This window comes from Gopherus flavomarginatus, chromosome 2, assembly GCF_025201925.1.
Source record: "Gopherus flavomarginatus isolate rGopFla2 chromosome 2, rGopFla2.mat.asm, whole genome shotgun sequence".
Lineage (NCBI taxonomy): Eukaryota > Metazoa > Chordata > Testudines > Testudinidae > Gopherus > Gopherus flavomarginatus.
In genome coordinates, this window is record NC_066618.1 from 68,250,548 (window position 1) to 68,269,578 (window position 19,031).

General features: G+C 40.0%; 1 protein-coding gene across 4 annotated transcripts in view; it reads right to left on the minus strand.

The window, feature by feature from the left end:
• Window positions 1-19,031, minus strand: part of RFTN1 (raftlin, lipid raft linker 1) — a 118,372-nt gene that overhangs the window by 21,210 nt on the left and 78,131 nt on the right. For 3 of the 4 annotated variants that reach the window (XM_050938411.1, XM_050938412.1, XM_050938409.1), the window contains exons 6-7: window positions 15,779-15,982; window positions 4,909-5,027 (exon numbers count right to left, since the gene is read on the minus strand). In XM_050938411.1, coding sequence (XP_050794368.1) covers window positions 4,909-5,027; window positions 15,779-15,982 — 323 coding nt within the window. The remainder of the gene's footprint in view (window positions 1-4,908; window positions 5,028-15,778; window positions 15,983-19,031) is intronic. The other variant, XM_050938410.1, reaches the window with a different exon arrangement.

The following is a 19,031-nucleotide window of genomic DNA, read 5'->3' on the forward strand; positions in this document are numbered from 1 at the left end:
TTCTTGAGTACAGGAAAGAGAAGGTGACACATTAGAGTTGGGGAGAAGGGAAGCCAGTCTTTGATTAATCAGAGCTGCCTACCCAAATTTGCCTGCACAAGCAGAATTAAAACCATGAAAGAAGTTTGAATGCTAGAGCTCACAGACTGTAGTGAAAATAAAGTGGCCTGACATTTTTAGGGTTAAAGCAATAGGGTCAAGGGAAACATTTAGTCATTAAGTGTGCTCTGGTCATCTGCACAGATACCAGAGTTCTGTTCTGTCTGAGTGGAAACAGTTAAAAAACTCAGAACTATTACATCCTGTGGGTTGCTTGGTGGACCGCATACTGTGACAGCTGCAAGCTTTATATCCTCTTGCAAACTGACATTTTATACACATACCAAGTGCATCAGAGAGTTCAGCTTGTTCTTGCTATTAAACTTGGAAGCATTACTGTTGTTTAATAGCAATTAAACAGGCAATATTTTCTCTGTAGAGAGGCGTGCCAATTCCCCCTCATTTGCCTTTATGATGATTGGAAAAGTTTACCTTTTATTTAGTCTCAGTACATTCACTGATCTTTGTAAAGTGCTTTGAGATCTGCTGATGCAAAGCACTGTATAAAAGAAGGGTATTATTATCTTTTTATTTATTACTTTATTATTGATGGTACTGAAAGATATATGGCATCTTTTCTTTTATAGTTGCGGCTGGATTTTTTTAAATTGGAGCACAGTTAAAGAAACAACATATTTGATAAGCCAGTTCTCATCCCCAGAAGGAGCACACAAATAAGGGAAGTTGGATAAGCTCTCCAGAAATTACTCTGAAATGTACATATAATTCTGACTCCATCTCAAAAATTCTGAAGCGTCAAGATAAGCAGGTCTGATATAAGCCCAAAATGGGAGTCAATTTATCCACGAATTTCTGACTGTCCATGGATGTTTCTTCCATCTTCCTGGTGCAAGACAGACATGTTCTAACAGGATGGAATTTTAGAAAAGATGAACATAACCTATAATGCACCAACCATGAGCTTGTCTAAAGATGAGAAAGTCTGGATTAACCAGACACTTCACCGCTCTGGAAAACTCTGCTGATGATTCTTTGGTGTATCTGTAGTAGAGGCAACGTGCTTATTAAGGTTCCAGATAACTCCTTTGCGTCTCACTGAGTTCTGTCATCCTTGAACCTAAAGTCCCTCTCTCTCCAGCTGTGATCTAATCTTTCTCTCTGCTGCTTGATTTCCCTGCATTTGTCTGTGAACAAAGGTGAATTCTAAGAACATCTGGCTAGGAGACAGTTTGGTCTACTGGAGAGAACAGTGGCAGCCCACCAGCGGATTACCCTGCCGGGCCACAGGTTGCCCACCACCTGGGTTCTAACTAGAAATGGTTGTGAAATTTTCAGTAAATGTTGTTTTTCTGGTCAGAAAATGTTTATTCACTGAAATATATTAGCTTTGACAAAACTTTTTCAGGTCCAGGATGGACTTTCTGGCAGAAATCAGAGAGAGAGAGAGATCCATTCCAGAATAGCCAACAGCCCAGTGGTCAGGGCACTCATCTGAAACATAGGAGAGGCAGATTTAATTCCCTGCTCTGAATTAAGCAGACTTGAACTGGGATCCTTCCACATACCAGGGGAGTGCCCTAATCATCCACTTCCCAGAGCTCCCATTGGCCAGGAATGACGAACCCTGGATGGTCAATATAAACAAACTGTCTTGCAGCCCACCAGCGGATTACCCTGATGTGCCACGTGCGGCCCGCGGGCTGCCCACCACTGATATAGGCTATAAGCTTTTCAGGGCTGGGACTGTCTCTTAATGCATTTGAGCCTAACACAGCAGGGCCCCAATCTCAGTTGGTGACTCCGTGGAAAACAGTAAGAATTATAGGAATACGAATACTGGGCTAAGTCTCTTAAGGGAAAGGATGTCATGGATAGCCAGCTTACATGGCTTCCCAACAAACCTCTGAGATGCTTTTCTAGCTACGTGATAAATTCATTGGTTCTCAGTCTTCTTGAATTGGTTTGGATGTAAGAGTTTCTTAGGATCAGCACATAAACATAAAGAGCAAGATTGCCAGGAAGCATCCAGGCCATCCTGATCTCTCAAGTTACATCAGATGATGATCTAACCATGGCACCTGAGTTATATATTCCTAGATCCTCCCAATTCAAATCCACATCCTACCCAGTTAATGACCTATTTTACAACCAAGTCAAGGGAACTGCACTAGGGATTAATTTGGCCCACCCAGTGTGTACCCCATCTGATGTGCATGTTACCTGCTATATGAGAACTGATGATTTTAACACCTAGTGTACTACAGTTATGCCTGGATATCCTTCTATATCCTAAATAATGCTGCATGCAAAGAGCCCATGTTACTCTGCCTTTTGATGAAGTGTTTGCTCAAAAGGATTAGATAGCCCTAGAAAAGGCAAAAAAAAATTAATATATCTGAAAATGTTTTTGTACTCAAGAGACTTGGAGAAACTGTTCAATTAGCATTGGCTCCAAAGTCCATCCCAAAGATGTTCTATGAAGAACCACTAACGTCTGACAGATGATTACAAAGGCAAAATGTGAAGGTTGAAAAAACAGCACACCCTGAATATGGATATGCGTGGCATTCTTTCAGGTCACTCATTTCTGCTTGTTTGCCCACTGGCCTCTGAAATGTGTTCATTCTTGCCTTTTTTAAAAAGTATTTTGAATTGTTTCCACTCCTTCAGAAGTCACTTCCAATTTTCACTTCTCAAAAGTCTTAGATGGTTTGGGGGGGAGTATTCTCATGCCTCGGCCAATGAGGAAAACCTAACCCAAAAAATCTATCAAGATAAACTATCAAGTGATATAATCAATAAGAAGAGAATACACTTGCCACAATCCAACTGAAGTAAATGCTATAAATGTTTAAAATATTATTTCACACCAATAGGAAAGAAAATATATAGTTTTAAGGCTTATAGCTTGAAAGAAATCAATAAGACTACCAAAGCTTCCTGTGGAAATTCACAGGATGAGTATATTTATCGTTTCCTCTGAGTTGCCTGATACTTAACACCCAAAACAGTTAAAATTTAGGAAAACCAAAGTAAAGCACTGTTTATAGCAAGAAAGGCTTTGTAGCTTTCAAAGAGTTTTAATTGTTTATATATCCTCTCTTTCACAATTCAATTTATACAATTGGAATATTTATCAGGAAAATGATCAAGCTCTTTCAAAAATAAATGTTGAAATAACTTGGTGTTAAAATGCATTCTTAAAGCACAGACAGGCTGGACTGTACGTAAACCCTTATGTGGGTAAGCAAGACAGGGGAGGTCAGAAAGAACCTGTCTCCCTAACTCTTACACTTATATAAGCACATAAGGGCTGACCATAGTTTTATTGCATACTCCTGAGTATGAGGACTACTTTTGTGTAGCACTGTTACAAGCAGAAGTCACCGAAAACTGGAAAAGTGTAGGCAAGGCCATGGCTGTATTCCCCTCCTTACCCTGGAAAGGAGCATATGCTGCAGCTTATGTAAGAATTTCTGCAAGGGCACTCCCTAAGAACACCTGGAGGCATAGTGCACAATTAAGATAGGATGCCTCTGTAAGATGCAATGGCTCACAGGCACTTTTTGCAAGGCTCTGTCTTAATACCACAATTTAGCCCAGAAATGTGCAGAAAATAGCCTGTTAACTTACTTTCAAGATTATAACTATTAAGAGTGAACATAAGATACAAATTATTTATTCAGACACATTTAGCCACAAGAGGACCCACCACTAGCTGTTTAACAGAATGCCTGTCTTGTTCTTTGATAAGATCACTGAACATTACTGTATGGCCAGTATATTTCACTGAGTCACAAGTCATCCTTTGATAATCACTAAAATCAGTAGGGCTTAACTTTTAGGTGGGTGGATTTTTACATATTTAAACCAGTGGTTGCCCAACATTTTTTGTTATGCATACTTTTTGTGAATCCATGCTTTGTTTAAGCCTCTCTCAGGATTTTATACCCTTTTACTCCATATAGCAAACTAGAAGTTTAGTCATTATCTTTTTAAATACATAATATTTTTTTCTGGCAGCACTGAAATAGATATTCAAAAAGCAAATTAAAGTAAAAATGTGGGTAATAATACAAATGCATTGTTCCATTTGATGTTTCATTTTAGATGCAAAGAATTCTGAAGCTCAGTTTAGTTGAACTAGTTTTGCCTGCAACTGGAGATACACATCATTGGGCCTGATCCAAAGAGTCTTTCTAGAGACTTCATAGCAATCAGGTGATATGCTGCATGCTTAGTTTTTTCTGCACTCTGTTCCCATTTCTCTCCTTTAATCTGCGAACACTCAACTCTGTGAGTGCTGACCAGCATTCTGGCCAAAGATGCATCTCTACTCATACCTTGTCAGTTCTTTTTGTGTTGGCCAGAGAGGTCACTACAAAGCATATTACTAGTTATGATGTGCACTCATGGCATCTATATCTATCTAAGATTTTTTTTTAGTATCACTACCCCCATGATGAATGTAATGTTATAACTTGAGCTAGCATTTGTGATTATGTTGCCATCACAACTGATGGAGATTCTCTTTATAGTTCACGTAGCAGAGGCATATATTTTTGGTCCTGAGTTCTGTCTGTGACCAACATTCATGCCCCTCAAAAGTTTAGCTGAGAACTGCAATGTACAACACAGGAGACATATCTTATCAAGCCACGTAGGCATCCCACTTATTACCATATTACCATATTATGTTTTCAAGCCCTCTTTCCTTTACCTCAGTAACACATGTGGTATTTCTGAAGTATGTGAAAGTCTACTACACCATCTTGCCAGCTTGTGATTTAGAAAAATATTACAATACCGTGAGGGTGAAAACCAAATTATAGTAAATGATATACTTACTTCTAGGACAGTCCATTGTTCCACAACAATAGCATCATAGCCCTGTATAGTCTTACTGTCTTCGGTAGAAAGATCTTCAAAGACAAACACTCCATCTATCAAGCCCTGCATGGAATCTGCTAAAACAAGAGGTTTCTGTAAGCTGCATGGTAGACACTTTACACACAGCAAGGCATTTTACTTTGTTAATGATCAAAATCTGAGCTTTTCCCCCCGCATGTTAATAAAAAAGGACACAGGTGGAGACCCCCATAAAGTCAATGAGGCTAATTAATCTTGTAGTTTTAAAGAATACCCTTGATTCTGTAAGAGCAAGTTTCATGATCATTTATGTGTTAATATGTTTATTTTCAAAAACATAACTACTTCAGTTTGAACATGCCAAATGAAATATGCCCACATTAGGCCTCAAATTGATGAGACTGTTCACAAGCTTAAAGTTATACACATACTTACATGCTTATGGATGAAGACCAAATAACATAATACTTATTGCCAAATTTTCACAGGGGGCAGGGCTTGGGGAAGAGCAGGGGGTTGAGCAGTGAGCACCCCAGCACATTGGAAAGTCCACATTATATATGCTTACAATATTGACGAATACATCCACTTGTCCACACAAGTCATATAATCGCATACGCACTTGTAGGTGCAATTACTTGATCTACATGCACAAAGTAACTATTAGCATATGCAAATTAAGGATTGTGTGTGAGCAAAGATGTGCTCACAACTATTGCACGAATTATGAACGTATTTTGGTCACTAGGGCCACTGTTCCCACTCCTTCTCAATCATATATATAACTGCATGTTCAGCCATTCTCTTGGTTTTCATAGATCATTAGTAAGTAATTTTAGCAGCATGTTCTCCCAGACCTTAGTCATGTACTCATAAGTAGAAGTCATTAACCAATTCTTTTCTTCAGTGTTTTCCAGTATGTGCTCCATTAAGTAGCTATTTTGTAAGATGCAATTGAGTTACTGTTCCTTGTAAGATAAATAATCTAAATTATGAAACAATCAACATATATTTCAAAAGCAATCACAAAAGATTACCCTGTATATGATACAATGTACTGGGAATTATTTTTACATTGTTTAATAAAACATGTTTTCAGCCAGCCTGCCTTAAAATAGCTCCTAAATAACACATTTATTTTGGATGATTGATTATAAAGGACCTTGCGCATGTTCTCTCCTTTCTCCCTCCCCAAAAATGACATTTTATAGCATAGTTTCTTTTCATTTTTAATGAAATTATTTTCTGCACATGGCCATGATCTGTTGTTTTGCAATGGAACCAGATATGCCCAACCAATAAATCACACAGAGCTGATATGACAGCTAATGAAAATCACACACATCCAAAGAAAAGCAAACCTAGAGATGGATTTTCCATAGAAGAGTGACTTCATGGGCATATTTTGTTCAGTAAACTGTTATTAAAAGATTTAAGTTGTCATATTTGCTATTGGAAATAATGCTGGTAAACCATATAAATTAGAGCTGGAAAAGACGTTTTCAGTTTGAGCCAATGCCTATATTTATTGTCTAGTGCAGGGGTGACCAACCTGAGCCTGAGAAGGAGCCAGAATTTACCAATGTACATTGTCAAAGAGCCACAGTAATACATCAGCAGCACCCCACCAATCAGTGCCTATCCCACCCATCCCCGCAATCAGCTGTTTCACATGTGCAGAAGGCTTATGAGGGGGAGGGAGGAGGGGGCAGGAGCGAGGGCATGCAAGGCTCAGGGGAAGGGGCAGGGGCTTTGGGGAAAGGGGTGGAGTGGGGGCAGGGCTTGGGGAAGAGCAGGGGGTTGAGCAGTGAGCACTCTCAGCACATTGGAAAGTTAGCATCTATAGCTCCAGCCCCGGAATCAGTGCCTATGTAAGGAGCCGCATATTAACCTGTGAATGAGTCACATGTGGCTCCGGAGCAACAGGTTGGCCACTCCTGATCTAGTGCCTTGTCAAGGCTTCTATCATTTCCTTTAGTTGGGGTCTTTATTCATCTACATTTACCTGGAGGGAACAGAAACTATCCACACAGCGTTTCTTTAACAATTACAGTAACATGAATGCAGAGCTCACAACCCATTTGGACAAAGGCAGTGGCCTTCTTTTAAAGGCCAATGATAAAACCATGGGCTGAACTGCTGCTTTTTTCCCATGGCTCACAAAGGAGGTGATGAAGAGCCATGCCATTCAATAGGAGACTCAGACGTCACAGTACCCCCCAGACCTCCCAGGCATGCAGGGAGCACACCCAATGCTGCACCCCTGACATATCTGCTTTTCCACACAAGTCTGCTTTGCTCTGATCCCACCTCCTTCCCACTCACGAGGTGCTTGAAAGATAGCACTGCTGCCTTCAAGGGAGAACACATCGAAAGTGTGCCCAGCCACTGTATGAGGGCCAGAGGGAGGCTTCCTGAACCTTCTTCTCCTTTTGTGCATCATTCTAGACAGAAGCCAGGCACAATCTGGCTCTATGTCTTTTGAAGATATTACTTCGTGGAAATGTCTCACATGTTCAGATTACTATGGTAAAATATAAAGTCCAGGTTTTTAGCAAGCCTTCAATACTGCAAGCTGTGTCTACAATTACATGGGGAAGAACTGCAGATGTAGGCATTTGCAACAGTTATTGCACCTATTTACATGCTGAATTACTTTTTTTTTTAAAGATTCAATTAAATCATTAGGCTCTAAATGAGTGCAACTGCAGGTGCAAATTATTCACACCCAAAATAATGAAGGCTATTTTTGTAAGCTTAGGCCTCAAGAAGAAATATGTAAGCATTCTGTTAGTGGTTTCTTTTAGGATTCTGTTGGGAAACCAAAAGCATCAAGGAACCATGCCATTTTCCCCACTTACCTCTGTCCCCACACCTCCAATGACCTCTCTGCAATCCATTTTAGAATTAAAAAAGGGGTCCCAAGAAGCCTGGGTTGATTGATTAAAAAAGGGAAGAAGGGGAATCCAGGAAACTACAGACCGGTCAGCCTCACCCTGGCCCCGGAAAAATCATGGAGCAGGTCCTCAAGGAATCCATTTTGAAGCACTTGGAAGAGAGGAAGGTGATCAGCAACAGTCAGCATGGATTCACCAAGGACAAGTCATGCCTGACCAACCTGATTGCCTTCTATGATGAGATAACTGGCTCTGTGGATACGGGAAAAGTGGTGGAGAAGATATACCTTGACTTTAGCAAAGCTTTTGATAGGGTCTCCCACAGTATTCTTGCCAGCAAGTTAAAGAAGTATGGATTGGATGAATGGACTATAAATAAGGTGGATAGAAAGCTGGCTAGATCGTCTGGCTCAGTGGGTAATGATCAACAGCTCGATGTCTAGTTGGCAGCGGTATCAAGTGGAGTACCCCAGGGGTTGATCCTGGGGTCAGTTTTGTTCAACATCTTCATTAATGATCTGGAAGATGGGATGGATTGCACCGACAAGTTCACGAATGACACTAAGCCGGGGGGAGAGGGGTAGATATGCTGGAGGATAGGAACAGGGTGCAGAGTGACCTAGACAAATTGGAGAATTGGGCCAAAAGAAATCTGATGAGGTTCAACAAGGACAAGCGCAGAGTCCTGCACTTAGGATAGAAGAATCCCATGCACTGCTACAGACTGGGTACTGACTGGCTAAGCAGCAGTTCTGCCAAAAAGAACCTGCAGATTCCAGTGGAAGAGAAGCTGGATATGAGTCAACTGTGTGCCCTTGTTGCCAAGAAGGCTAATGGCATATTGGGATGCATTAATTGGACCATTGCCAGCAGATCAAGGGAAATGATTATTCCCCTCTATTCAGCACTGGTGAGGCCACATCTGGAGTACTGTGTCCAGTTTTGGGCCCCCCACTACAGAAAGGATATGGACAAATTGAAGAGAATCCAGCAGAGGGCAATGAAAATGATTAGGGGCTGGGGCACATGACTTATAAGGAGACGCTTAGAGAACAGGGCTTATTTAGTCTGCAGAGAGAAGAGTGAGGGGGGATTTGATAGCAGCCTTCAAATACCTGAAGGGGGGTTCGAAGAGGATGGAGCTAGGCTGTTCTCAGTGGTGGCAGATGACAGAACAAGGAGCAATGGTGTCAAGTTGCAGTGAGGGAGCTCTAGATTGGATATTAGGAAAAACTATTTTATTGGAAGGTGAAGCACTGAAATGGGTTACCTAGGGAGGTGGTGGAATCTCCATCCTTAGAGGTTTTTAAGGCCTGGCTTAACAAAGCCCTGGCTGGGATGATTTATTTGGGTTGGTCCTGCTTTGAGCAGGGAGTTGGACTAGATGACTTCCTGAGGTCCCTTCCAACCTTGATATTCCATGATTCTCTGATTCTAAGCTTGATCAGTACATGCTGTCCTTAAAACACTGGACTGCAAACTAGACAAATTGGACTACAAAGCAATGACTCTGTCCAAAAGGCACCTCTTTTTTGGGCTCAAGTGGATCACTCTGTTCAAACAAGAAAGGAAATTGCTGTTAATAAATAACTAACAAGCTGACTAAGGAGCTGAGGTACAGGTTAGAAAATGTGGAGACTCAGACAAGTGCTCACTATATGTACATGGCTGGCCAGGGAGTATCTTGTATATTTCATTAAAAAATGGCACTTGTAGGACTTAGGTTTAGATGCTGAATATGACCCAATTTATGTAGGAAGTGCACATGCCAAATCTACGTCCAGCAACAGAATGAATGTCAAAGCTCAAACAAGCACTTTAATTTTTTAAGATAGAGATCCGAGGACTGAGATTCCATCCCAGACTCAGTCTGACTTACTCTCTGACTTTAGGCAAGTCACGTAACCTCTCACTTACTCCATCTGTAAAATGGGGATAATAATGCTTGCTTTTGCAAAAGCTCTGAGAGCTATAGATACAAAACATTATGTACGTGCAAGGTTTCAATATTATTTATTACTATTCTATTTTAGCAATGAGACAGAAGAGGGAAGGTATATATAAGGAAAAGATCTGCCTGTACCTAGAAGTATGCCCCCACAACTCAGAGCAAATATTAGGAAAACCTAATTTCATTGCGTCTTCCTGGCAATGGGAGCAGTAGTTTGTCTATTCTATCTGGGCCAAGCTGCAGAACATCTTTGCACAAAGCACTAATCTTTTTTGCGTGGGGGAGGGGGACGACAACACCAGAGATAAACAGTTACACTACTTGAAATTCAAAAAAGCACCAACTGAAGACAATATCAGAGGCAATGAAGCAGCATCAAAAGAGAGCCACTAGTCAGATTACCACATTGTCGTACCAAAAACAGAGGAAGGGGGTTTAGTGAAGCTGAATAAATGCACTAAGGGATAAATAGAACCATATAAAGTAGTGGAAAAAAGTAAAACTGGAATGCACAGCAATAAAGCTCCAAAATCCTGCGGCAGGGATTTATTTCACTTCTCAAACTTTGGAAATGGATTTTCCACATCTGTGACTCAGTCTGATAAGTTTGGCATGGAACAGATTTACATGGAGTTAATGTTGTATGTGTTTTTGATTGAAGTTTTTGAAAAGATACAAGTTTGTGAAACCACAGAGACAGATTAACCTCTTCTGTCAAAAGGAACAGGTCTGGTCACCCCTCAACTGATAGGATGCCCAACAAGCGATCATAATAGCAAGGACAGCCAAGAAATAAAGTGCTGTAGATGAACTAAGAATACACCGGTCTAAATCATACAACAGACAGGTTATATGTGGGAGTAGATGCTTTGTGAAGGTTATGTGTACTCTAGTCTATACAAAAATCCAATAAAATACATTTTCATATGCCTGCATAACTGTAGCCTCCACCTGCTCACCAACCCATGCTTGAGGGTTCAAAACAAACCAGCACACACGTCTGAGCCCACTCTGAAATCATCATGTGTGCCTCATTCCACTGCATATTAATCTACTCATGCACAATTCACAGCATTCACATATGTAAATAAACAGTGCAGGGGGCCTGGATCAGTGTTCATGTCACACTCTCCATCAGTACCCAGCCCAAGCCAGGGAAGCTAATGACCCAACCAGCGGACCAAATTCGGTGATAAATCCTGGCCACATGCCACCTGAGGCACAGTATGCATCCCTTTGAGAATTAGTCTATCGTTGGCTGAGCTTGAAAGGGCATATGCTCAGCCTGATGGCATTTTCTTGGCCGTCAATAATGCAATAGCTTCTGAACCCCACCTTTGACTAATTCCAAAATTTCAGGGAATGTTTCAGGTATCAATGGGCAGAACCCTATTGATTTGGGAGAGAAAATCAGAAAACTGGAAGGGGAGAAATGGGGGACACACAGAGCCCCTGGCATCTGTTTAGCAGAGCCACAGCACTCTGTAATTATCTATAGATCAAAAACATCAGTTGATAGAACCCATCAAAAACGTATAGCACAGCAATATCTCTATCTCATTTCTTCCTGCTCTCTCAATAGCATTTAACATGTTGACACCCTGAATGACTTATCTCCCACACAGAAAGAAGAGAAATAATAATGGTGGGGAAAGGGTGCCTAGGGAAGAAGAGGTGCCCCGGTATGTGGTGAAAGGAGGATAGAGGCCGGGATGGGGATCCACAAAGAGCATGTGGCATTGGTAGAGAATGGGAGATCCTGCAGTGGAGCTGGGAGGAAGAAGAATGTATCGGGCACAGACTTATTGCCATGGGGTGAGGTGGGAATGGGGGATTCTTGATACTGCTGGCATGTGGGAAAGAGAAGAGGGAGTTGCAGTGAGTCCCTGAAATAAAGGGCAATGCAAAGGAGACACACAGGACGCTTGAGGGCAGGGGAAATGGAGGAGTGCAAGGAGTCCCCGGAGCATATTATGAGCTCCACCTAATGAAGATACTTAAAGGTACGTCTACACTTTGAGCTGGAGTTGTAAATTCCAGTTCAAGTTGATATACCCACACTAGCTCTGATCGAGCTAGTGCACTAAAAATAGAGTGTGGCCAGAGTGGCATGGGCAGCAGGAGGGGCTAGACACCCCAAGCACATTCCCAGTATCTTGGACAGTTATGTACTTGGGTTGGCTAGCCCATCCTGTCGCCTGCACTGAGCTACACTCTATTTTTAGCACACTAGCTTTATCAGAGCTAGTGCGGGTATGTCACTGTGAGCTAGAATTTACATCTTCAACTTGACATTGTAGATATACCCAAAGTATATACCCTAATGTGTGTTCTGGGACAGAACCATCATGTCTCAAGTCTAGAAAAATAGTCATCCAAAACTTTGCAGGCCAAGACTCTCTTTTACAATTCCTACAGTAGTCTGCAGTAGTTACACCATCTACCATGCCAGCAGTTCAACATCTCCCTGATTCCTGTGTGTTTTTCTCATCTTTCAATAAACTCTTCATTAGCGTGATTAATCTCTTGGAAGTCAGTGTATTACACTCATCCAGTTAATTCTCAAATACTAAGTTAGCAAGCCCTGTGTTGCAATCAAACATTGGGCCATCTCCATTAGCAGCGGTTCATTGGGCCACACAGCTGGTCATGCTATTAAAACAAACCACGTTTCGATTTTGTCTGGTTCATGGTGTCATTTTCCTCTCCATCCTCTTAGCTCATGCAACTTCATTCTTTCTCAGAGTGAAGGCTCAGAATACAAAGGTTAAATCACCCTCCTTTACCAACAAATGGTCCGTTATCACTGCATTTTTTATTAAGGTAAAGATTCTTCCCCATTGTTCACAAAAAGCTATTTTCACTTGGCTGTATAAATATTTGATGCAGGTCTGTTGGCAAAATGCTGCTGTAATGTTCTTGCTTGTGATTTAAAAGAAGGGTATGGAAAAAGATTTCTTATTATATCATGACAGCTATACTGGTGGGCAACAATTTTCCCGCAGCTGTCTTTGAACTATTAAGCCACCTCATCTCTGAAGCTAACCTTTATGTTGTTATTGTTTCTACTGAGTGAAACATACTGGCATAAATTCTACTTGGCGTGTGATCTGTGTGTTAGCCTTTGGCTGAGTTCTCTCTCTCTCTCACACACACACACACACACACACACACACACACACACACACACACACACACACACACACACACACACACACACACACACACACACACACACACACACACACCCCTCACATAAGTGACAAGAATCCCAGCCATGTTAGCTACTTATATAGGAAAATAACAGGCTAAATGCATCCCTGAGCCAACTCCACTGAGGTCAGTACAGTCACACTAGCAATGACTACCGTCCAGTGTGACCAGTAATGTCCCAAACATTTTATTTTTTTAAACACTGTAGATATTTTTTAAAAGTCCAAAAGTTGGAAATTCAGAGTTAAGGTAACAAGCAAATGCAGGAAAACTAATAATTTAGAGGACTGTAAATCAACAAAAAACTTAAACATCATCAAATCTGGAAATACTCATCTAAAGTATCAAACACCAAGCTTAACTCTGACCCTATTTGCCTTCATCTAGCCTCTTCTTACTGGTGGAAGAATTGCACTAGCTGTCACATGAAAATCTTTATATATTATATATGAATCACAATAATATGGTCTTTTGTTCTCCAATGACATAACCTGCAGCTACACTTCCAAGCTTCCTCAGGTACAGGAGGATTTCAAGCCCATCTTAGAAGGGCAATTAGACTCTGGAGGGCCCATAACTCATTAGTTCTGGATGAATATAGAAAATTTGACTTCTGATCTGTGTTTGGAATCTGAGGTTTCTGACTAATACTGGGAGAGTAAATGGATAGAGTCAAGTGCTATCATCTCATGGAGAAACAGGGAAACCTAGATGTTGTAGTCTTTGACCTTTACCATGAAGGCAGTAGAAGGGCAGGCGTCTGTCTACTACTGAGTGGGTTTAGCCACAGTTTATACAGTGCAGGTCTATGGCCCGGAATTGAAAGTGATCAAGGATAAACGGCAGAGTTAAGGATGCTGTTGGCACCATACTGACTATTTCTAAGCCTCATGACATTTAGGTTGAGTCAACAACATTCTAAATTCATTATTTCCATACTTTTTTTCTTGATTTTCAAACTTTTTGCTTTCATAATAATAAAATTCTAATAATTTTGCAAATTAATGGCCTGTTTACAATCTTTACTCTAGCTTAACTCTGGATCTGGCCATTTTTACACAATTCTAAACTAACTGTACTATTCAGATTGTTCAGAAAATAAACAACATTTAAGACTCAGCCTCTAATCTCTCTTCACTGCTGTGTGTAGGCATTTTCCAAGCACTCTTCAACATAGTATCTGAGTGCATGAACCTCCCCCAGAGCAATATTATGTAAAAGCACTTTTAATGTTTAAATAACAAAAGAATATTTTCATATGCTGTGTTTAACAGTACACTGATGAGAGGCCAGGAATAAATACTTGCATTAAAAAGCAGACATAATTGGGCAGATCAGGCTCAGTGACTCATACTTTATAAATTGCAATTTTTATATACACAAAATAAATGACCATTTGTTTCTAAGCAAGTTAACTAGCAATTACAGGACTTGACAGGAAGCTCTGAGAAAGCATTCCATCATGTGAACTTTGGACCTTCTCTTTGCTGCTATTTGTTGCAGAATGAAAAATTAGGAGTGACTGTTAATTTCCCAATTGAATTTTAACAGGATAAATTAATCTTCTTGTGTTTTATCATTGGCCAAGAGACTTTTGCCAGCAGCAAAAGAGGAAGAAAACCTCTGGCAGCTGTCCTTGTCTCACTTTGCCACAAACCTTGTGCCCCCAAATCAACACTCTATCCAGTGAATTACCTCTGAGGAATGGCTAAGCAAACTCAGAGAAGTCAGTAGAATGCAAAGACACTCAGCAGTCACAGGATCAGGCCTTATTTCTCTAGTCATGAGAGGACTACTACTATATTCTTCCAAGAAAGTTAGTTTGCTGTCTATGACTGGAATATTTTTTTTGTCCTAATATTTTCCCTCCCTTGGCCCGTCTTTTCCTTCCCATTCTTCCTGGGTCCTGAACATCTAAGTCAATATTGTCCCTCTCTGTAAGAGGGTTGAGGGCTTGATTTTAAGTAAAGCATTGTGGCCAACTATATTCTAAGTACTGGTTGTGGAGCCAAGAGAGCAGAGTTCAAATCCTGGCAATGATGCTTAATTTTCAGAACAAAACCACTCATTTCTTTGATCTACTCTTCTTACTATAACATCAACAAAACAAATGAACCACCTCACTTCTCCATCACACACTCCAGATTGGAGAAGGCAAAGTAAAAGAGAGATTTATATGTACATTTTGTAATTTTGTGAAGTACTCAGGTGATGGGTGCTGCATAAGAACCTAGACAGACTGATTATAATGGATAAATGCAATCAGTAGTGTCTTTGCAGTGACCTAAACTCAGACCCAGAAGCAGTGTACAGCAGAGCAGTTTATAGGAAATGCCTCCCTTAGTTTATTTCAACTGCTTTAAAATGTTGAGATACTATTTCACAAGCTGCTGTGGGGGTGAAATCTACAAGTAATCTGCATGTATGGTATGTGATTCCAGAGTGTAGTTAAAAAAAACCAGACTATTCTTTGTTAAAACTTCAAAGATTAAAGATCAAAAACTGACTCATGTAAATAAACTGATGCTATCTGTGTTTGCATACTTCTGTGATTGCAGAAGCATCTCTACAATGTACATAAAATATAATGCATGATCTCAAGGTTCCTCATTCAATCACCAAAGTATTTCCTGTACTTGGCTATTTCCATCGCTGAAATAGGTTGATCAAAAATAAAATCTGCTTTGGCTTATCCTAAAAACACCCACCAAATGTCTTCTCTTCAACTACAGTAAGCCCCTTAAAAGGAAAAAGAGTCACAGGGTAGTGCTTTCAGTAAATTCCATACCATTTACCATTCCAAGGCTGAAGATGGCATTCACCAGCAAGCCTCCTTTCCGGAAGTGATCTGTCATGTGCTCCAGCCAATTTGCTTCTAAGCTGTTGACAGTCTGCCCATTCCTGGAGATCTTCATAGGAATCATCACAGTATAGTACTGGCTGCATCTTTGTTGGGTCTTTGGCTTGTTGAAGATAGCAAATATTTCCATTGCTAAAAAAAAGTTTTTAAATTGTAAGACTATAATAAACATATTGTGATATTATAATTATTGTTTCCTATTATAACTATCATAATCAGATCCTTCCCCTTTTGTCTGCTTGTCTTTCTATTGTAACCCTTCAGAGAAGGGTCATCTCCTTTACGTGTTTATACAATGCCCAGCACAACAGGGTCCCAAATCCTGACTGGGGCCTTATCATAATATAAATATTTACTAGTTGTAATATGGAACTCCTGCTCAGAGGGAGAGTCGAACAGCATAAATAAATAACATAGTAGAAACAAATGAGTTTTACTAGTAAAATTTATCGTTGTAGAATATATTATTAGCAAATTCACCTAAATTGTATACTTGTTTGCCTTTGTGTATGAGCCACAAAGGAGATAGCTACTAACTGATATCAAGGACATAGCTCAAATCTGAGATCTTACTGCAAATTTAGGACAAGTAACATTTCCAATGATATGACCTTCCACTGCGCATGGAAATGGCAAGTGGGAGAGCCAAGATCAGGAATTCACAGTGGATCAAACAAATATAGAGGCCAAATGGGTCTGAGAAGAGGCAAAGCAGTAAGAGATGAGCAGATGAATAGGAAGGAAAAGTGGAATTGTGAAGATCCCTAAAGATAAGGGCATTAGCTAGATACTGGTGTGTGTGATGTAGCTTCCAGCCCACCTGAGGAGCGATTAATTTAATCTCATCATTAGGTAAGTCTCAGTAGACAACAAAATCACCACAGACATCTGCAATATTGGGGTTAAATGGGAGTTAAAGAGATAATCAAAACTCCCAGGAAGGAAAAAACACTAATTTAACAGTAAAACGTCTAAAATTAAAAATATTCATATATTGTTATTTTACATATTAGTGGCCCGATTAATGGCCTAGTGAAGTCAATGGTAAAGCTCCCATTGATTTCAAACACAGCAGGAATCAACCCCAATTGAACTGATTGTTTTTTCAAAGGGAATAAAAATAATAAAACATTCAGGCAGCCCATCAACTTGGAATTATCTCATATTATGTTGTAAAGGTAATATCTTCTAATCTCAGGTGTTACTATGATACAGTCACTCTGATAGTTTTTCCTCATGGAGGCCTCATCGTGGAACTAAAAGAACACAAAGCAAATAGGGACAATTTAGAGTAAGTCACTACTGTGAACAAAGATGGTGGAACTGGGTTTCGTAGGATTACAATGCCAATGACTTAGCTAAAGCCTGGTTGAAGTAAGCTTGGTGGAGAGTGAAAAGCTAATGAAGGCTTAATCAAGTACAGAGACTGTACCTCAGAGAAGAGCTCAATACTCTCTCTATATAAAGGAAGGTTGGGAAACAACAGATGATGGGTCCTGGAGGAAGGAGATGCAGAGAAGGGACATATCTCAAATCTAACACCACCAAGGGAATGTTAACAGGAATTCACTCACTACACACTACTTGTTTAGAAAGAAAAAACTGATGATAAGGTGACTCAAAAGGGTACAATACTCAAAAAATCATATAAACAGAGAACATAAATAAATCAGGAAAGATGTTAACTATCTGGAGATAAACCAGGACATGATTATTAAAGGTAGAAATAAATGGAGAAGGTTTTTTGTGGATAGGATAACTACAACACTTTTAAACTTGGAAATAAATGGAAGTAGGGAGGTAGGCTATTTTGATTTGGTTTTGAGCTGTGCAGGTCTGATCTTACACACATTTGTGGTTAACTGGATTCTTTCATTGGCCTTAACAGGCATTAGTCCAGGCTCTTGATGACACGAGTGAAAGTGTAAATGTAGGCAAACAAACAGCACGAAAAATCTGGTCTGGTTTGTAATCAGAACTAACTTGATACCAAAGTCCTGTCTACACTTGAAAATAGACCATTGTTGACGATTTTCAGCAAAGTGTAAAAAGATCAAAATCCTCTTCAGTACAGTTCAGAAAGCATGGTATTTTCTGAAATGTTACTCAAAATATTTTATCCTGGTTACATGTACACTTAAAATCATTTTCAATCCAGATTTGGAGGACCCCTTGATGAAAGCCACTGTCAATAATGGTTCAATTATTGACAGGTATACAAGCAGAAAGGACAAAGATTCTGAATTTCAAGAGAAATGAGAAGTGAGGAATTCAGTAAAGAAAAAAAAACCAGAAAAGAGAAATGTTCAACTACTACTACTACTACTACTACTATTTGTGTAGCTAAGCTGAGGATTAGCTCTTTACACGTATAAAAATAAACATGTTGGCTCAGGAATGTAGCAGTAGATACAGATAATAAAGTCAAGAGAACAACTTCTACATAAGGGGAGAATTAGCTAGGTGACAAAACAAAGGCAAGTGGGAAAAGCACTTGGAAGAATTTTTTGTGAGAAAGTACTGTATGCCTGTGAGTTGTATAGAATATTTGGCAACATATACACATGGGAATAGAAAAAGGTCAATGTGGATAAACAAAGACATGCAAAGAGTAATAAAAAAAAGAGAAAGTCATGTGGGCTCTACAAAATAATTAGGCAAAGACACAGATCAGCTAGCCTAAAAATGACATTGTAAGAGTGTAAGAATGAGAAACACAAAGGGTTCTTTTATATTGCAGCTGGAGATGTAATTTCCAGCTCAGGTGGACACACACACATCAGTTTTGATTAAGCCAGAGTGCTACAAGAGCAGTGTAGCTACAGTGGCAGCACAAGCTAGCTGCCTGACTACAATTCCATCCAAGACCCTACATAAGTTCTTGAGTGGACAGCCTATCCTGCCTCCCATGCCGCCACGGCTACTCTGCTGTTTTTAGCACATTAGCTCAATCAAAGCTAGCACAGGCATGTCTACAGAAGCTGGTAATTATACATCCAGCAACAGTATAGACATACCCTAAATTAAATAACAAAATGAAGACTGCACAAACTATAACAAACACTACAATCATTTAAAAAAGATGAATTCAGGAGAAGAAAAGTCCAAGAGAGAGCAGAGACTGTCTGGTGAAAGAAAAGGGAGACAATGCAAAAATTATGCAGGGATTCAGTGTTCACAA